Genomic DNA, 21,721 nt, shown 5'->3' with positions numbered 1-21,721 from the left:
ATATTCTACTTATAATTATCTCCTCCCACCTATTTAATCCTCCACTCCTCTGAACTTCTATTGTGTTTTGCAATCTATATGAATGTCTCCCTTTTATTTCATCAGCCCATGCCATTTCCATTTTAATCTCTTACATACTGTTTCCTTCACATTTAGACAGTGGTATCTGCACATCAACATCTACTCATATAACAGCTTCCTTAGCAAAACTATCTGCTCTTCCATTACCCAGAATACCTACATGAGCCAGAGTCTACATTATTACAATGTCTTTACTTTTTCACACAATCTATGATGAGCAAAAGGAAGCTCATACAGAATTAGCTGATGGTTACTTGTGTTGCCTTTTCCAATAATAATGCCGACAATGATTCACTACATATTATTACTTTTGATATTCGACTGTCTTCCACCCATTCTAATGCCAGCAATGTGGCACATAACTACTGCTGATGCTGCTCTTTTTCTTCTATGTTTTGATGGCGGTAGGCAGCAGACCACTCACTTCCAAGTGCATTACTGCCAGCCTTTAGATTGGAGTATGGAGCAGAATCTACAGCACCACCAGCACCACCTCCTGTTGTTTTTAATCAAAAGATAGCAGCAAAAACTAAAAAGAGACATCTAGAAATAAATTATCCTTAAATTATTTGTTGTTCTTATGAAGACTAATATTTCTCTCTGATGGCAGCGTTTATAACAATCTAACAATGTGCTCTACTCTTTCCATTCGCCTGCAATAATCACAATAACTTTTACCATTTTAATAATGACTTTAAGCTATTTATTCCAGCCTGACTGAAGCTCTCGTTCTTTGGTTTTTCAGGTTTTTTAAGTAATTTCTCTTACTTTTCCTGTCCTGTGTGGCACTGTAACAATCAGAATTATTTTCTGAAGGTGGGGGGGGCAAGTCCTGCTAAGCAGCCACCAACAGTGAGCCAGTACACACCGGAGCACACGGCTCCATCCTGACATTATAGCACATTATGTAAAAACACCCACTTGCCTTTGAATACTGTAATCATGCCCAGCCTCTGTCCTATTACTCTTCGTATTTCTTCTTAACGTGCAGCTTACTCTTAACTTCATTTTCACATTCAAAACTGCCACATTTTTCTTTACTGCACAAATTTATCAGGAAACTATTTTCCCAAAACGTGCTGTAACTTGATCACTGTGCCATTTCTTCACATCCTGAAACCTGAAAGATTTATTTCTAATGTCTGGTCTTGAGTCTGACTGCATGTATTGAGTTCGTGTTAATGTAGTACTGGAGTCTGAACACTATAACAGCCATCTAAAGAGCTTGCAAAGATAAGCATAGGCACTTCTTTATTTTTCTTTAAATATTTAGGGGAAAGTCCCAGATTTTAAGTGTCTCCAAGGGGGTTGTGGACCCACCAATGAATCATCTACCAACGAGCGAATCAAGTGAAAAATCCATGCAGCGAATCCATGTTTCTCTCCAACCAATCAGGGAGCTACTTACATAGAGCCTTGTGGTTAATTTGCTTTGCTTCAGGTTTTCAACCCTGAACGACCTTTCGCACCTGCATTCACACCTATGGGCAATTTCCAATTAACTTAACCCCCCAAAATACCCATCGAGAAGCCACGCAAACACGGGGAGAACATGCCAACTCCACACAGAAAGACCTCGGGCAGGTGGCAGAATTAAACCCAGGACCTTCTTGCTGTGAGGCAACAGTGCTAACCATGCTGTCCGGGATTAAGAATTAATTTTGAAAAAATGATTTAAAAATAGTGTTTGAATAAATAAAATCATAAAAGATTATTTGCAAATGCATAATTTATTTTAGATTAAGCACAAAATTCTTTATTTTGATGTGTGGCTCTTGTTAGTGATGGGCAGATGAAGCCCCATGAAGCACTGAAGCTTTTCATCCAATTGGTTCACCCCAACGTGAAGCTTCATGAAGCTTCATTTGCTCTAGCAGGACACCTACTGGACGTAAAAATAATAGCTGGCATGAATTTGAAGAGTGTGGCCTTTTGCACACAGCCTGTAAATGTCAACAACAAAAGGAGTGTGTAAAACATGTATATTGTAGTGATGCAGTATACTGTGTATATTTATAGTGGCAGTATGGAAAATGATTATTTGGAAATGCTTGAAATGGAAATGATCATTTACTGTGAGGTGTGGTTGGGGTGTGGACAGTAGTTGTGCTTTTGTAACGTTGAGGTATGGACAGCTACACACTGAGCCTCAGTCCTGCCTGTTCACATTTTATTCTGTAAAAACTAAATTTTCACTGCTTTTATGACCTTTTCAGTGGGGAGAACATAGCTAGGATTTAATGATTTCACAAATCTTTTGAATCCTTTGTCCTCCACAATGCTAAATGGCTGGGAGTCCTCAATCACCATGGTAACCAGGTCTTCATCTATTTGAGATTGTTCTCCTGAGGAAAGACAATAAAGATAAAGCACAAATATAAATATCACACACGTAACTTATAACAGTTGTATAATATTGTTATATCATTTAGTAACATTACAGCATGCTATATTATCATTGCATTTGATGGCTCACCTGGTCTTGCTCCACAATCGGTGTCCCCCTTATTCTCATGCAAAGCTCTGTAGTGCCTAAGCATGGAAGAGGTGTTGTTGTTGTTATATCCCAGCTCCCTGGCACATAGCAAACACTTCACCTTGTACAAAAGTAACGACAGCCTAACATAAATTGTATTGCACCATCAGTATCATGAAAATACATCTTCTGTAGAAATTTACATACCTTGTTGGGAGGAATAAGATCAAAATGTTCCCACACAGGGGAGGACATCCTCCTCTTCTTAGCTGGCTCCATTCTCTCCTGACTTTCTCTCCTCACTCTCATAAACCTCCAAACTGTCTCCAAACTCTCACTAACCGCAGATCTCCATCAAACACCTACATTTTGAATGAAGTCTGAGGGTTTATATCGCTGTCATATCTCGCGGCAAAGTTCGAACCACTTCATGAACCAGTCACGTGGTACAGCCGGGCAGCGAGGCTTCGGACGTCATCATTTTCAGCTCCTCCCATAAATGAAGCAAGCCTCGATACGCGCTTCGCGGAAACGCCCCCTCCATTACTCGACACACGCTCCGAAGCCTCGATACAGAACGTCCCATCACTAGCTCTTGTCATCCTCCAGAGTGCTAATGGATCTAAAACTGTTAAAATCTTAAAGAACAACTTACAGTTGTAGATATTTCTGATATTAACAGCAACTCTGGCCTTGTTCTGTAAAGAAGAGTGCAACTGGTGTCTTCTCTGTCTACAAAAAGATAAGAAAAACTAAGGAGTGCTGAATCGTTCCAATATGCACACTGAGAAAAAGGGATTGGCCAACTCTTGGATTTACGTAAGCATCTTGGTGTATTTAACACAAGTGCCTCGTGCTTTAACGTTAAGTGTAACTATATAGTGTAGAAACTACATGATATGCAGAGAGGCAGATTAAATTGTTCATATCATGTTCGAGTGAAGTAAGTCAATAACTTTCTGCGACACTGCGCGGGATCTCAGTGGTTTCAGGAAGGCATCCATCTCAGGCAAGTCGAGCAGCCGCCTCTACTTTGTTAGGTATCCCGAAAAAAGTAAATTGGCTGGTTGTTACATTAAAAAAGTCTAACTTGTAATTTAAACACAATAATTTCATGTTTCTATGAACGTTATTAAATCATGAAGGATCTGTACGAAAGTCAACAACTTAATTTGTTCTTGTTGAGATGACCTGATACAATCTAGTGAGAGTGGTTAGTTGCTGAACTCATGAAATTCACAGGATGGCACAAGATGTCAAACTGCAGGAAAATCACTGGCGTTATAAGAGGCAGACAGCTACACACACACCACGTGTTTGCTATCACTATTTATTGTTTAACCTGTCAAGAACAAAAACGTACAAAAAAATTCTGCATCAAGCCGTGAAATCACAGCTTTCCTACTTTTGTTAAGTCTGGATTGGTGGCTTGGTGGTTACTGATCCTGGGTTTAAATCCACAATCTGGCTAGTTTGCACTGGGTTCTCTCTGTGTATTCTGGTTTCTTCCCGCAGTTAAAAGCCATGCAGTTGTTAGGGTTAATTGGTGATTCTAAATTACCTGCAAATGGTTGTTTGTGATAGACTTGAGCTGTCCAGGCTGTACTCTGCCTTGTAACCTATCACTTCAGGGTTATTTCCCTGGATAAAGGCAGGAGGATGGTAGTTGTTGTAGATCCATTCACTTTTTATGGTAGCCAGACTCTAGACTTTGTTGAACATTATGTAATATGAAGACAACATGAAGTATTTAAGTGACCAAGTAGTATTGGGCTATAATAAAATAAAATGAAAGAATTAAAACACTCCAGGAGCTCATCTTACTCCATCTGAACATGTTTCAATCGTGTTTCATGAACACATCATGCAGGTTTACTGAATATGAACAAGTTGTGTTGATTGAACTCAGTTGTTTAAGTTTCTGCCAAAGCAAAACAGTTGTGTGCAACCAGTGTCCTCTATTGACTCAAGTCAATCCAACATGTTTTTGTCAGTGCACAATTGTAAGAAGAAATACTTGCTTATAATGAATGGATGTTTTTCTTGCTTTTTCTTTACAGTCTCTAGTGTCTGCCTGTGTAGCATGCAGTTCAGAGTAAGGATGAAGTCAAATGATTCAGTAAAATTATTCTGTGTTGAGAGTAGAAACACTAAAAGCTTTCCCTGTTTTGTTTGCATGCTTGAAGATGCAGATCCTTCCTGTTGAGGTAACTGAATGAATTTAAAGTGTGCTGCACTCTCTTTAGTGTTACAGACACAAAGTGAAGGTCATCAGTCTAATTAAGAATGAAAATGAAAACTTGCAAATCTCATAAACACATTATATTCACAGTGAATCGTGGAAAACATAAAATATTTAACCTCAGAAAATAGTCCATCTGATTCAAATTATTATTATAAAAACACACAACGATAAGCTCAGTGTTATCTGTAATATTTCGTCCTCCTGAGTGCAGCAATACATCTCAGGTTGAAAACTGCTCTGGATTCACCTTCCAATCGTAGTCTAAGGAGCTTGCAAAGAAAAGCGTCTGGATGTCTTTAGGTTGCTTGAAGACTTGCTTCTCGGATGAGAGGTTTAGGGTGGTGTATGCTGTACAGAGCAGCGAGGAATGCCCAGACCTCTACGTCGGAGAGACCAAACAGCCACTTCACAAGCGCATGGCACAACACAGAAGAGCCACCTCCACAGGACAAGACTCAGCAGTCCATCTGCATCTTAAGGATAAAGGACACTCTTTCGAGGATGCCAATGTTCACATTTTGGACAGAGAGGACAGATGGTTTGAAAGAGGAGTGAAAGAAGCATCTATGTCCACTGTGAGCGACCATCTTTGAACAGAGGCGGGGTTTACGACCAGCGATGCGAATAACGGCGTTACAAGTAACAATGTTACTAAAGGCATTAGTTTTTTCAGTAACGAGCAATCTAACTAATTACTATTCCTATCGTTACAACATCGTTACAGTTACTAAGAAGAACATGCGGTCCGTTACTAGTTTTCAACAAACAGACGTTGAAGCTGTGTTCAGCTTCCTGCAGCTTATATCAGCTGCAGGAAGTAGCTGTAAGTAATCTGGACGCTGCAGCTTTAAGCAGCTGCGCTCTCCCGCCGACGGTGATCACGAGCACTGTCTGGCACAACACCTGGAGCTCAGGGGCAAATCAGTCACATGAGTGCTGCTGTTTGACTGAAGCAGAAGAATAAAGTAGTCGTGGTCAGTCAGTCAGATGACCACTTAAAGACGAAACAACAAGGTGACATATAACAGTTTTTAAATTGTGTTCATAGGCCACGTAAAACCAGAGTCATGATGAACAAGATATACGCGGCATTTTCTGTGATGTTTACTGTCTAAGGAAATCACCAGCAAGCACTCTCTGCTTCTGATTTCCCCCTCACATTATAACTCATCTTTTTGACCTACTCATCTGTTAATTATTATGTTCTTGCATGTATTTGTTTTTATTTCCTTGATTAAGAATAAAAACCTGCAGGTGAGAAACAGGTGTGAGCTGTCAGGCAGGTGATGAGTGAAGAACAGAACATTTGCTCTTCAAACTGCTGTCAGACATTATCTACTGCACTCTGATCACATCATGTCATTTAGACACCACACTCGTATGTTCCAGTGTCATTAATCGTCACATCCTTCAGAATCAAAGACACGTCTCCATCCTTCATCTGTCTGTCCTGCAGATCCACCCGGTTCATAAAAGATGGATGCTGGAGATCTGGATCAAATCGGCCATCTCCCAGGTCAGCTCTGCTCCACTTTACAACTATGATGTTGTTGTTTGGAGCTCGACGTGTCAGAGTGACGTCCTGTCCAGGCTCAGCTGTGATATTTTTCTAGTCTGAAAGATCAAACACGGAGCAGAGAGGTTAAAGGTCAAAGTACAAATATTCACTTCTACTGCAGCCAATTAGAGTGAGGAGAGTGAAATAGTGATGGGATTTCCGACTCATTCGGCTCAGAGCTGGCTTTGTTTTTTAGTGTATAGACCGATATTTGGTTACGTTGCTTTTTCCCCATCTCGGTTTAATCCTTGAAAGGGAGACCTGGCCAAGATGGGCAGCAGCAACTGTCTCACAGATATAAAAAATTACTCAATTAAACACAGGCAACAACAACACACATGCAAAAATAAATGAAAGATATAAAATAAAATCAGAATCGTGTTTATTGGCCAAGTATATGTGCAGACACATGCAGGGAATTTGGTTCTGGTAGATGGAGGCTCTCAAGCACAGCAATGTAAATCTCTCACACACACACACACACACACACACACACACACACACACACACACACACACACACACACGATCCGCACTTCCTAATGCTACACACTGACTTGGAGTCTTAGCTTAATGATCCCGCGCCGGTGGGAGCTCAACACTCTCCTAAGTAGCTCCCCCGACGAGCCCTGATCACCACCAGGTGTGGCAGGAACTTCAGGTGTGGCCAGTCCTTCCTCAGGGCCACACCCCTCAGGCCTGCAGGTGGCTGAGCTCCATCCTCCAGCCACACCCGCAGACATACACACCCATACCCTGCCTATACATATGAGTGGGACACAGACTAACACAGCACAGTGCAGAAAAACACACACATCACCAAAATAATAATAACAACCATATCAACGGGAGGTGAGTCAAAACTGCTCACGGACCCCGAGTCCTCCAGAGCTGGGTCCATGACACAAACAGCAAAGCCGAGCAGAGCGATGCTTGTGCTCCGGCAGACATTTCCACGTTCTCGAGTTTGACCTGATACTTAGTTTGTCTAAAGCAGACTGAATAGAACGGACTGAAGAGAAACGGAGTTAAAAACTTGACTATATGAGATTAAATTAAAGGTTTAAATAATGCTGAAAGTCACCAATCGGCAGATCTGTCATGAAGCCACTCGATCAGATTCTTGAAGTCGCATTAGAGGGACATTTAGTGGGTTGGACTTAAGGATGATTAAAAAGTTCGTCATAAGAAAAGAGGTGGACTCTAAAGCAGGTCTGAGTGTTTAAAACAGAAGAATACAAGCATAAGCTATATCATCATCAGCCATCAGCTACATACTAAAGACCATCATCAGGACCAGTAATCTGCAAGGTGAAGCTTTAATCCTGCTTCAGATGGATACACATTAACAATTAATCCATTGAAGCTCACAGACTTCATCAACCTGTCAGATTACGTAAAAGGCTGAGAGACGTCATTTGAAACACTTTTGTTCTGAAGGATCTGAAACCCTCAAACACTCTTCTGATCATCAGGATGAAAATTATCTAGTAAAAAAAATATGAAGCTATGTTGAGAGGTGAGTAGGTTTTACAGTAAGTTCTACATAAAAAATCTTAAACAACATCAAAACAAATAAAGATTGATGTTAGAAATAAGATTTCTGTCAAAAATGTAAAGGGACCTCTGTACCCAGCAGTCCCGAGTCAGCTGTTATATACGACACACCTGTGTGACCTCAGCAGGGACCATAGCAACCACGTTTCCCTTCCATGTATCAGCTGACGAAAGGAACATATGCAAAGTAACAGGGAGTGAACTTATTTTTATTGGTGTAGAGACACATGTCCAGTCTGTGTGAACCTTTCGACGTAATGTAATCTAACAAAAAAAGCAAAAACCGACACTTTTAATAATCTACCTAAAATAAAAGCATTCCTCCTGAATCAAACAGTTATAATTATGAATACATACTCAAACAACAAGAAAGAAATAAATACTTCAAACAAATATGATGAGACCTGCAGGCCTGCACTCTTTTTCAACAGAACCACCCACAGTTGCTAAACCTGCAGGAAATGAAAGTGATCCTGAGCCAGTGTGTGTGAGCTTGAGAGAAATACTGATGGTACAGGCTCGATATGGTGATTCACAGCTTGGCCCGTGGAAGCAGTCTGCTGGAGAGGGTCTGGACTCTGCTCCAGTCAGGAGTTGTCACAGTGAGAGGCCTCCTGCAAAACACCACCCAGGTGAGATTTTTGCAGCTGGGAGAACAACATGCATTGTTGCATTTTTAACACTTTCTAGAATATTTTAAACTTACTTTAAAGACAAGTTTACCCACTTTAAAGACAGAGCTTTTCATGTGGAAGCAAGTATCCATCCTGTTCCAAAAACACATATCCTCTGTAAAAGTAAAGAGTCAGGCTACAATGACTCACTCTTGATGTTCTCTCCAGTGAGACTGTGTTGTTTGGGATCATAATTTAATCCAGTTCATAGTGAATAAACCTCCTGAGTTAAACCATTTTTGTTTCCTTCCTCACATCTCCTTTGAACACACAGATAGTGTTTGATGACCTGTCCACTGTTCTTGATATCTTAATATGAAGCACTGCTGCTTCATCACAGAGGTTTGTCATTAATCCCAATTTTGCCACAGAATGAAGATGAATGAAGATGCAGAAATAATGTCAGTTTGTCTTTTATTCATTGTAATATTTAAGTTTTGGATGGCAGCACTCCTACATTTGATGAAAGTGATTAAAATAGAAAGCTGTCTCTCTTTATTCTGACATTTAACTCATTCAAAAGACATTTCAATATTTATTTATCCAAAACAAAACAAGTTTACTCCAAATTGATGTTGTGCAGTAAAAAAAATGTTTTTATGTTTTCTCCCTAAAGTGTATGTAAACATCTGGTTTCAACTGTCAATATACTGCTGTGTATTGAAATCCCTCTGGTGTTGCATAGAAATGTACTGTAATGATGGTTAAATGTTGTTTACAGTGGCATGTTGGTTATCTCTGCACACTGTTGTTATTTCTTTAAGATACATGTTTGGTTGTGCTGCAGGAAAAGGAGTTAATGTGTGCAGGGAGGGGAGGGGGGTCTTTGTTGTTGTGTGACTGTGCGGGGCTGAAGTGAGGGGCTGTACGAGAGCACTCTCCCGGAGTTAGCGGCCCGTTTGCCTGTGTTACCGAATGAACGGACAACTGAGATCCAAACGTCTGGTTCTTGCGAACGTTACAATACTGAACAACAAAGCATAATGTGTGCATTTGTTAGCTCACCATATTCATAAACGTCTTAATAATTCCATATTCTATCACCACATTATTTGTGATCAATGGGTTTGCAGGGTTACGGGTGTAAGAGGTGTTGGGGGTAGGGTCTTAGGCTTTGGCCCCCACCCCTGCCACCAGTATATTTTTAAGCAATTATTTCTAACTTTTATTTGAATAATCAGTTTCCTACCATCTGCTCTTAAAGGGTAACCCGCCCTCCCCCTTCGCACACATGACTATACGCCTCGGTGCTCTTATAATTACGTAACTCCTCGCCATCAACGTCTTTGGAAAATACAAGTTAATTAATGATGTTGATGTAGCTAACACAGTTTCATGCCATCTACCCGGTCCGTGACAAGTGACGGGTGAGGCGCTGTGACTGAATTGTTCTCGTCGCTTTTTAAAACATCTCTACTGTGTATCCACCTGCCGGAGGTTTGGGAGTTTCCCAGGTTTACGTGAACGCAGTACATAGTGTTTGGATGCTCCCGAGTGTCCTCAAACGCATCTTTGGCTGTTTCCTTCTTTCGTCTTTCCTGAACTTGGTGGAGTGGAGCTTGTTGTTGGTGTGAAGAAACTGTAAGTTTCCTCCTTTAACAGTTTGTCTTTAGGAACTTTACTGTTCAGCTCATGTTGGATTTCTTCACACAACAAACTGTGTGTTTGTATTAAAGTCAGTGCGTAATGTTTTCTAACGAGGCCGAGTGTGTCCGCCTCTGTCTGTGTGTGTGATCAGACTCCGGGAGTCAGGCTACGTCCACACGTACCCGGGTATTTTTGAAAACGCAGATTTTTCTATGCGTTTGCACCTTTCGTCCACACGTAAACGGCGTTTTCGGTCACTGAAAACGGAGATTTTTAAAAACTCAGTTTTTGTGGTCGGAGCTCGGCCGTTTATATTCACAGGGGCAGCGGGAGACGGAGAGCGGAGTTTGTAAATGAACATTTAGTACAGATGTGTGTTAGACGTTAATGTTATATAAAAACACTGACAGCTCGATCTCTGCCTCAGTCACTCTCCCTGATCCAGCTGAGTCAGCAGTAGGAAAAATCTGCTTTTCACAGGAACTTGGTCACAGCAATAAGAGAATACGTAGTTGATTCCAAGAAGATGTCGTCTCTCTCCCATATATAACGTCTTATTGGAACCGACATGTTCCAGATATCAAGTGGAAGACAGTCTGGATGGTCCCCCATAAATATTTGATTGTAAATAAAGTGAAAGAAGAAAATTCTACACAAGTGTTATCCAGCCAGTCACTACATGGTCACATTTAAAAGGGACATTAATACTAATTGTACTTTCTGTGGGGATCATCCAGAAACTGTGACACATCTTTTTTGGTGCTGTTCTTTTACACAGAGATTCTGGAAGAATTTAGCAGCTTTGTTATTGTACATGTTTTAAGGGAGTTTTCTTTACGATGGGAAAATGTTTTATTCTGTTTCTTTAAGTTCCCCAAGAAGTATGAGAAATGTACACACACACACACACACGGTATAAACCATTAAATATATGTATATAAAGCATTAGTAAAAATATAAAACCATAATATACATAAAACACAATTAAAATAAATCCATAAGTACACAAACACTTTAACCAGTGCTTTCTGAGACTGGATGGTTTTTTATGATAAATTTGTTAATACTTTTAGCTAAATTTTTTATCCATAAATGTAAGTTTACTAACAAAACACCATATTTCTGTCATTATTTTAAGGATGTGCAAATGCACATACAATCAATATCAGACTGCACCAACAAAAAACAATATTTATGTGTATTTTTGCGTGTATTCATATAATTATTACTTTTTTCTTTTACCCCTGGCTTTGTGTGTTCATGTTCTGTTCTCTTGTATACTTCATCTGTTCGTATGTTGTATACTCATTTTTGTTAAATAAAGTTCTTTTAAAAAAGTGTGTTAGACGCAGATTCAACATGTCGGTCTTGAAAATACTGTGTCACAAACTCTAAAAGTGTTACAAAACACACAAGTTATTGTAGTTCACTAGAATTGAACTCACAACTAAAACTAGATGTGGAAAAGTTAAAACAGAAATAAAAACTAAACACAAAAATTAAAATGAAATTATTTTGGAAAATTAAGTTTGGCCAAATGAAAAAACATTAACAGATAATTAGACATCAGAATCAGAATCGTGTTTATTGGCCAAGTATATGTGCAGACACATACAGGGAATTTGGTTCTGGTAGATGGTGGCTCTCAATCACAGCAATGTAATCTCACAAACACACACACACAAGTGTCTATATATACACATTACACATACGTACACAAAGCTGTGTAAACCAACTATAAATAACGAATCTAAACGTATATACATGAAATACAGAAATGAATGAGGTGGAATGAATACTACAAAATGTACATAAGGTGCCAGTACAGTCTGGCAGTGGGAGCAGTGTGACAGGTCAACTGTTAAGAAGGGAGATGGCGAGGGGAAAGAAACTGTTCCTGTGTCGGGTGGTCCTGGTCTGCAGGCTTCTGTACCGTCTGCCAGAGGGCAGCAGGTCAAAAAGTCTGTGTGCAGGGTGTGAGGGGTCTGTGATGATTTTCCCTGCCCGTTTCCTGGTTCTTGAGAGGTACAGATCCTGGATGGAGGGCAGGGGGGTGCCGATGATCCTTTCTGCTGCCCGTAAAGTCCGCTGCAGTCTGCTCCTGTCCTGTTTAGTGGCTGCTCCATACCAGACTGTGATGGAGGAGCACAGGACAGACTCAATGACCGCAGTGTAGAACTGGATCAGCAGCTCCTGTGGAAGACTGTACTTCCCCAGTTGTCTCAGGAAGTACATCCTCTGCTGGGTCTTTTTGAGGATGGAGTTGATGTTGGTCTCCCACTTCAGGTCCTGGGAGATGGTTGTACCCAGGAACTTGAAGGTCTTCACAGTTGACACAGGGCTGTCTGATATGGTGAGGGGGAGCAGAGTTGAGGGATGTCTCCTGAAGTCCACTGTCATCTCTACAGTCTTAAGAGTGTTCAGCTCCAGATTGTGCTGATTGCACCAGAGTACCAGCCGCTCAACTTCCTGCCGGTATGCAGACTCATCACCATCCCGAATGAGGCCGATGACGGTGGGGTCATCTGCAAACTTTAGGAGTTTAACAGCCGAGTTATTGGAGGTGCAGTCGTTAGTGTAGAGGGAGAACAGTAGTGGTGAGAGGACACATCCTTGAGGGGCACCAATACTGAGGGACCGAGTTTCAGAGGTGATCTCCCCCAGCCTCACTTGTTGCTTTCTGTCTGTCAGGAAGCTGGTGATCCACTGACAGGTAGCTGGTGACACGCTGAGCTGGGAGAGTTTGGAGGAAAGAAGTTCAGGCACAATGGTGTTAAAAGCCGAACTAAAGTCCACAAACGGGACCCTGGCATAAGTTCCCGGGCGGTCAAGGTGTTGCAGGATGTAATGCAGCCCCATGTTCACTGCATCATCCACTGACCTGTTTGCCCGGTAGACAAACTGCAGGGGGTCCAGCTGGTGGCCTGTAATGTCTTTCAGATGGGCTAACACCAGTCGTTCGAAGGATTTCATGACCACAGACGTCAAGGCGACAGGTCTGTAGTCATTCAGTCCTGTGATGGTGGGTTTCTTGGGAACAGGGATGATGGTGGAGCGTTTGAAGCAGGAGGGAACTTCACACAGCTCCAGGGATCTGTTGAAGATGCGAGTAAAGATGGGAGCCAGCTGTTCAGCACAGGTTTTGAGGCAGGAGGGTGAGACGCCATCTGGTCCGGGGGCTTTCCTGGGCTTCTGTTTCTGGAATAGTTGGCTCACATCCTGAGTGTGTATTCTGAGTTTCAGGGAGGAGGAAAGGGGGGTGAGAGGTGTGGTGGAGGTCGTTGAGTCTGGATTGGAGAGGGTGGTGGTGGTCGTTGAGTCTGGATTGGAGAGGGTGGGGGTGGTCGTTGAGTCTTGATTGGGGAGGGGCAGGGTGAAGGGGGGAGAGGTGGAAAGTGTGTTGGGGGTCAATGTCTGAAACAATGGCTCTGGGGAGGGGGGGTGAGGGGTGAGAGTCCGTCTCAAACCTGCAGTAGAAAGTGTTTAACTCGTTGGCCAGGTCTTTGTTTGCTTCAATAGTGGGTGGGGGGCATCTGTAGCTGGTGATTTCCTGCAGGCCCCTCCACACTGACGCAGGGTCGTTGGCTGGGAGCCGTTCTTCCAGCTTCTGGGAGTAGATCCTTTTAGCTGCTTTGATCTCCTTGGTCAGTGTGTTCCTGGCTTGCTTGTACAGGACCCTGTCACCACTTCTGTAGGCGTCCTCCTTGGCCTTACGAAGATGTTGGAGTTTAGGAGTGAACCATGGTTTATTGTTGTTGTATGTGCAAAAGGTCTTTGTTGGCACACACACGTCTTCACAGAAACTGATGTATGATGTCACAGTGTCTGTGAGCTCATCAGGTTATCAGATGCAGCTTCAAAAACAGTCCAATCAGTGGAGTCAAAACAGTCCTGCAGTTCCTGCTTTGCTGCGTTAGTCCACTTCTTCACAGTTTTGACTACAGGCTTGGCACGTTTGAGTTTTTGCCTATAAACTGGAATAAGATGGACCATGCAGTGATCAGAATGTCCCAAAGCTGCCCGGGGCACAGAGCGATAGGCATCTTTTAGAGTGGTGTAGCAGTGATCCAGTATGATGTTGTCCCTGGTGGAGCAGTCTATATGCTGTCTGTATTTAGGGAGTTCGTAGTTTAGGTTTGCTCTGTTAAAATCCCCAAGAATAATTGTAAAGGAATCCGGGAATTTCCTCTCCAGGGTAGTAATCTGGTCAGCCAGCTCGCACAGTGCGTTGTTCGCGTTGGCCTGTGGAGGGATGTAAACTCCGACCAGCATGAAGGAAGAAAACTCCCGCGGTGAATAAAAAGGTTTACAGTTGATGAGAAAACTTTCCAAGTGTGGGCTGCAGTGTTTCTGTAACACTGTGACATCAGTACACCAGCCTTCATTAATGTAGAAGCAGACTCCACCACCCTTTGTTTTCCCTGAGAGCTCTGTTTCGCGGTCCGCCCGGTGAAGTTGGAAGCCCGGCAGATTTAAGACAGCGTCTGGAACTCGCTCACTGAGCCAGGTTTCAGTGAAGCAGAGGGCAGCAGAGCGTGCAAAGTCCTTGTTAGTCCGGTTTAAGAGCAGTAATTCGTCCACTTTGTTTGGAAGAGAGCGGAGATTCGCGAGGTGAATGGAGGGGAGTGCTGTGCGGAATCCTCGCCGACGTAGTTTCACCAGCGCACCGGCGCGACTCCCCCGTCTACGTCTTCTCCAGGAGCCACAGAGAGCTGCTGCGCCTCCAACTAAAATCTCCAAAAAACTTTCCGGGTTTGTGAAAAATGGATAAGAACTATAGTGAGATGACTGCCTGATGTTAAGCAGTTGATCTCTGGAGAAAGTGATGTGGTCTGAGTGACCAAAAGCGCAGAAAATAAACAAAAACAAGAAAAGTGCGAGAGAGTGCAGTACCGAGGCTGCCATCCGCGGCGCCATCTTGGATATATCAGGTATGTCAACAGGTGAAGTCAGATGTTCAGACAAGAGTCATGATTCTTTATTCGTATACAAGTTCAACACGCAGTGAAATGTAACCTGGCTGCTCCTCCACTTGTGCAAAAGGGGGAGAAGAACATTATATATTATACAACCCTCGAGGTTAAAAATTGAGGCCCTCTTGCTTCATATATTAAATCCTCCATTAGGAACCTTGGTGTTACCTTTGATCCAGCTCTGACACACACGTTACATCTTTGGTTCGCTCTTGTTTTTACCATTGAAGAAATATCACTGAGTCCCATTGTGTCATGCTCTGAACTGGAAATGATTCTTCATGCTTTTGTTTCATCTCGCTTAGACTATTGTAATTCCTTCTTTGCTTGCTTAAGTAACGCCTCCCTGGAACGACTGCAGGGTGTTCAGAATGCTGCTGCCAGGCTTCTGACAAAGCATCACAAACACTCCCATGCCACGCCCCTGCTGATTCAGCTGCACTGGCTCCCTGTCAAGTTCAGGGTCCAATTTAAGATCATAATCATGACCTATAGGGCCCTGGGAACACGGAGAGTGGAATATGTAAACAAATCTATCGGGTTAAGCAGCTCCATCACAACACACTAACAAATAACAGAGAGTTTTTGCTAAGATTAAGCACTACTTTAACATCTTGTTCTTTTTAGAAGCTCTTTCAGTTCCTTGAGATGATCACATTTTCTGCCCTTCACTGGTTTTGAGTTTGGGATTAAAAAAGCTCTGATATCTGTATCACTGATCCATGCTGTGGATTTAATTAAAAGTGTAAATAAACATGAAACAAGAGCACTATTATTCCCGAGATAATAAACACAGCAGGTTAAACTGTTTATGATGCAGCTGCTGTAAAACATTAATGGCACAACTTTAAAATAAAAAAACCAAGGTGATGATGTCTCATTTCATTAAATGCCTGCTGCTTTGATTCCTCTGTCCTTGTGTTTCTTCCTTGTCTCCTATACTTGCATCTCTGGTGGGAGAAACTATGATATGTGGAGAGAAGTTGATTTGTGGAGAATGTGAAACATGGTAGTAAAAAAGGGTTTGAATGCATCTCTGCATTAAACATGAATTGTAGAGCTCAGCTCTTGTAGAGGTTTGTGTTTGTTTGCTGAGTGTGTGTGTGACCTGAAACACTTCCAATAAAGCAGATAAAATGTTAAACAGTAAACTGCAGCTGATAATTGAATAAAGACACTGAGCAAACTGATTGAGTGAAGCAGATTTTTATTCAGGTTTCATGGAAAAGTGAGAAGATGTAATGTGGAAACAGCTAAGGAATAAAACATGCCAGCTTTACTTAACAGACTTCATTCTGTGTACTTTTTTGAATATTTTAGCATCAATAAAGGAATGCTAGCATTTCAGTCTAACTTTAAGCTCCATCCATATTTGTAGGGATTTGTTTGTCATTCATGACCGTTTTCCTGGATTTTACTGAGTTTCCATGGCCTCTGGCTGCCACATCACTGCTAGTCTCTTCATGTGTGGATTCCTCTTCACACATGATCTTCTGACAGTTCCAGGAGAGTCAGATAGGGACAACAGGTGTATCTGAACAGCATGATTCAGTAGCTGTACAGAAGTGTCTTTTATATTGGATTTTTTCAATTGCAATACAGCAAAGCAAAGAGGGAGCAGGCTTTATGTTTGGCAGCCATGAGAATAGAAAGGTGATTATTACCATCAACAGGTTCCAAACAGACACATATCTCACAGATTACTGACAACCTGACAGAAGGGCCACAGTATGTGAGACTGGGCAGTTCTCTGTCTAGGACCTCTCCATTCCTGTTAAATGTGAGGACAACTCTGGGTTAATGCCATAGTCTGATGATTCTGCAGTGACTGGGTGTATGAATCACGGGAGGAGTACGGAGAACTATTGGACGATATTGTGGAGTCATCTTGAGGGAATTAGCCTGGATTTCAACCCAGGACCATTCTGTTGTACTAACCACTGCACCATCATGCTGCCTGTATTATTATTATTGTTGTTTTCATATTTCTTTCTTTTTTTTTTAAACTGATTTAACAGAAGCGTTTCCCAAATATGGGGTAGATAAAGTATTTACAATCTTATGTTAAAAGCTGATTAGAGATGTTTATGCTCATGTGATAAAGGTTGTTCTACAGGAAAAAGATTCCTGGGAAATCAAGTGTCTCTAAGCCCCTGTCCAGGTACAGAAGACAGGTTTCTACTCTCCATTTAATTAAATCTGTTTTCTAATTTGGTAATGAAATGAACATCAAATGCCTTACAAAAGAAATACATTTTTTTTTATTGATGTTTAATCATCTAAATGAAGAGTGCAGAACTTCTAGTCTACACTGCTGTCTGGGCCAGATTTGAAGACATAGTTATATGCTGCTCTTCCAGCTGATGTTACTTTGCTGTAACAATATCGCAGCACTGTCTGGACTCCTTTACTCTGGCTGGCTTTTATCTTCATTAGTTTCTCAACCTTTTCTTTTTCTCCTTTCTCCATCATCTTCTCAATCAGGATGTCCAGATGGACATTGGTGGACAATGAATCAACATTCAGGGCGATCTTCTCCAGCTTGAGAACAAGCTGGTAAGACTCATTCACCAGAGTATTCTTCTCCTCATCGAGCTTTTCTTTCTCCTTTTCAAGAGATGACAAAAGGGTCTTTTTCTCCTCTTGGTTTACTTCATATGTTCTCTTCAAGATTTCCATGGTCTTTTTCACTTTCCTTGTCTTGTTCACATATCTCCAGGTGTCTTTCACATGTTTTTCTGCAGGACACTTCTTGGTACAAACAATGCAGTAGCCATCTTGAATAACCTCACACTTTCTAGGAGTCTTGGCAATTGTGCATGGATAGTGACAGGTCTCCTCACAGACAGTACAAGTGACAGCTCCTTTCAAAAAACCAAACCATCTCTTTCCACCTGGGACAGTTTCTTTTTCTTTGTAAACTTCATCAGTTTCCACGGTGAAGTTTTCATCATTCTTCAAGCCTTTTTCATAGAGCTTGTTAAGGTTCAAGAATTGAGGAAGGAGAGTACAAACCACCATGGTCCAGAAGATCTTGGTCAAACAATGATTTTAATGAATACACACGTGTGGGAAGAACAACTCTGTACGCAGACAGCAATCGATCTTCGACTTACTCAAAGCATGCACAGATTTTTATAGCATCAGGGTTTGATTTACTGACGCCCCTTCATGCGTCACAGATACATTTTATACATAGATCAGATCAACACCACAATGACTTTTCACCCAATTTGAAAGAACATCATTTTCTATTTTCATGGCCGATTCCTCCGGTCAACCTTTCAATTCCTCTTTCTTGCCGAGAAGACAAGGAACGGTTCCTCTTTTACCGAGACATGACTAATCTCTCTCCTCTAAATAAATCTAACTCATATGTGTGTGTGTGTGTGTGTTGACCTCACATGCTCTTTGTGTCACCTCTTCACCCGTTGCACTTCTGACCTTTTCACCAGACCAGAGGCTCATCCTTATGTGTTACAACCTAACTGAGACTATGTGTATGTCTTCTACTAAATAAATGTTTTAACCAAGAACCTCTACTTAAAAGCTTAATATAAAATGACCTGATATAAATGTTTTGTAAGCATGTACGCAGTTTTAACCTTCTATAGCTCCAAGTCACTTGCACAATAGATTGTCCGGACATCGCGCCGAACAAAGCTTCCAACCCCCAATTAATTGACCGAGCTCCAACTCTTTAATAAGCACAGATATGCATTGTGTATAAAATAGTCATAACTGCACCTGAAATACAAAGTTAACATAATCATAAACATCTTAAGGCCATTTTAAAGCTATCTGTTACATTGTTAAAGCCTCGTCTTAGCCTGCTGCTCAAAATAACCTTCTGCTTTTACAAACTCTCTGCAAGCCTGTTTCCTGTCCTGTTACTTTTAGCCTTTCTGAAAGACACACTGTTTAAACCTCTAAACGCAATATAAACTCCAGATTATCTTATTAATGCAATGGTAATGATGACAATTATTCAACAATAGCAGTAAAATAATTTCCCTACTCCACAAGCTTCACATCTTCCTCGGTCTTTTTAATCTCACTGATCTTCAAATCAATCTTCTCAATTCTGTCTTGCAAGTTTTGAAAGCAGGCCGTCAGTTTGATGCGTGTGTTCAAAACATCCACAGTTGTGTCCAGCTGTTGAGGTTCAAGTTCTGCTATGAAACACATCAACTGCTTGATTCCTTTTTGTGTGACATCATAGGAATGCTCAAGTTCCTCTAGCTCATTCTCTGCTCGTGCTTCATCCTGGCAGTTATCAAACAAGAAGTGAGCAGGCTCATTCTTTTCGTTTGTGGCACATTTAATGTTTGCTACTTCAAGAGCTTTGAGAGCATTTTTAGGTCGTCTTCCATCTGAGTGTGTGATGAGAGCTACAATGTTTTTCTCCACATCTTTTCCAAACAGAGACATCACTGAATTAAATATGTAGATCAGTCGCTCACTCAGTCGATTATCTGTCGCCTTCATCACCAGACCCACTGCATGAACTTCATGAACTCCATCGTCCAATCGAAACAAGTCCAATAATTGTTGACTGATGATGTCATCATACTATCATACTATCTTTGTACAAACCTATGATCCTTCCCTCCATGCAGCCATCTACTCATTTATAAACACAGACCTAAAAATAATTACTGAAGTCTAAGCCACCAGAATAAAAACATTAATCCAAGCGGACCAAACAACAAACATTACTAGACAGCAGATATTAGCGGCTGTTAGTATTCTATATCAACACACTGAAAACACAATAGTTTCAAAGAGTGACAATGATTCCACCCAAAAGCTAAAGTCAGCATAGCCTCAGGATGAAGCTCAGGTTTAGGTTAGTGTATTTGTTCCAGTAGATAAATTTGGTCTGAAACAAGTGAAGTACACTTCACAACCTCCATCCATCCAGCGCCCCCTGCTTATCCTTTTCAGGGTCGCAGGGGGGCACTGGAGCCTATCCCAGCTATCATAGGGGGAGAGGCAGGGTATGAGTGAGAGAAGGTCTTGATATTTATACAAGAAAAAAAATGTTTTTATTTTAAATAAAAGTTTCTCTTTTTCTGCTAATGTGTCCCATCAACTCTATTACTTTGTAAACGTGTTACGTGTAATTTGTGTCTCATAAATCTTTTACATATTTTCACATTAGTTATCTATAATTGAAAAGCAATTAATTCAAAATTCTTTTTTTTAAGTAGTTCTTTCTCCCCGCTTTTGCCAAGTGCCACTCAGAGATTTCTGCTCTCTCTAGCTCTGAGGATTATAATCTTCAGTCTCCTGAGCTTCCCCCAGAAGGTCTATGTGTAAGTTATGCATTATCTAAATATGAGCAAGTTTGCAAGTTTTCTAGGGAATACCTCAACATTGGTTGATGAGAAAATACAAAACCCAGATTGTGTCATGGACTCATGTGCTTTTTGGATTTACCCCAGGCTGGCGTATTTATCCGCAGCACCTTAAAGGCCCGTCTATGAAAATGTTGTTTGACATTAAATCGGTTCGTGGCGCAAAAAAGGATAGGAATACTGACCTAAATGATTAAGTTAATGGGGCAGGGATATCAATATTATATTTTTATGGGTTCACACAAAAGTTATTGCCCGTAAAATGACAAATTTAACCTTGACCTTATATGTACGACTAGGTATTGTCACTGAGTTCAAGTTTTATTGTCATATACAGATAAACAGTGCAGCCACATTTACCCATAATGGAATTCTTTGGCTCGTGCTCCTCAGCTTTACATGAGCATATAGAAAATGTCCAGTTATACTTAAGAAGAAAATAACAAAAAAATAACAATAATAATAATAAAGAAAAACAAACAAAATACTAAACTATTCAACAAATGATTCGAACCTGATTAACCTTTTAAATTAAGAATATTTCATTGCAAATTATTTGACTATTTCTCTGCAATTACAAATTCTGTGTAAACGATCTATGTGTTACAAACAAAGCTGGCACTTAAGGGACTTCATCAGAGGTGTAAGCATCACAGCAGATACCTTTGTGTCAAAGTGACTGATGGTCAAACGCAGAAAAATATGAAGGAGATTTTCATGGCCTGGTCTTTTATAGCTGTAGCCTGGTCTCAAATATCTATTTTAGACACTACAGGTTAAAAGGATATAAATATTGTCATGTAAAAACTTCATTGTAAATGTTTCATATGGGTTTAGCAAGAAAAACATAATATTCCAGAAACACACTTTGCCAATGATAGATTTTGTATTGTTGATTGTCATTTATGCTTAGAAATATTTACCCATATATGCTTAGAAGTATATAATCATTTATAGATTGAAAGAATGTCTCATTCTAAGAGGTCTGTAACAACTCTGTGTAGCATGAAGAGGGGGGTGCGTTCACTCCCCTACAGAGGAGAGGTCGTATCTTCTCTTGCTGATATATGGTATAGCAAACACACGTATATTTCTTTAAGTATAAGAGCCTTTTGTTCAGATGGACCCGCTAGACTCCTGGCACCAGCTTTGGGGAGTCTTCACAGGGTCACATCTTGACCTCACACTCACACACACACACACACACACAT

General features: G+C 41.1%; 1 protein-coding gene across 2 annotated transcripts; it reads right to left on the bottom strand.

Annotated features, from left to right (window-relative positions):
* Positions 1 to 15,111: 15,111 nt before the first annotated feature.
* LOC120716304 lies at positions 15,112 to 19,718 on the bottom strand. Of its 2 annotated transcripts, none has more exons than XM_040003783.1 (2): positions 19,175 to 19,718; positions 15,112 to 18,124 (listed from the first exon to the last, which is right to left on the bottom strand). In XM_040003783.1, the coding sequence occupies exons 1-2, from the start codon at positions 19,636 to 19,638 to the stop codon at positions 17,452 to 17,454; spliced, it is 1,137 nt and encodes a 378-aa protein (XP_039859717.1). In that variant the 5' UTR covers positions 19,639 to 19,718; the 3' UTR covers positions 15,112 to 17,451. The 2 variants fall into 2 exon arrangements, with proteins under 2 accessions (XP_039859717.1, XP_039859716.1); XM_040003782.1 differs by having other exon boundaries at positions 15,112 to 18,129; positions 19,180 to 19,718.
* Positions 19,719 to 21,721: the final 2,003 nt, after the last annotated feature.

Source organism: Simochromis diagramma, unplaced genomic scaffold (genome assembly GCF_900408965.1).
Source record: "Simochromis diagramma unplaced genomic scaffold, fSimDia1.1 OVJJ01000466.1, whole genome shotgun sequence".
Lineage (NCBI taxonomy): Eukaryota > Metazoa > Chordata > Actinopteri > Cichliformes > Cichlidae > Simochromis > Simochromis diagramma.
This window is presented reverse-complemented; position numbering and strand designations above follow the sequence as displayed.

Bases quoted from the DNA above. Each gene is read 5' to 3' on its own strand.
- LOC120716304 (XM_040003783.1), bottom strand. From the start codon at position 19,638: ATGAAGGCGACAGATAATCGACTGAGTGAGCGACTGATCTACATATTT. The intron at 18,125-19,174 runs TGTGGAGTAGGG...CCTTAACAAGCT, and splicing joins ACCGAGGAAGATGTGAAGCT to CTATGAAAAAGGCTTGAAGA.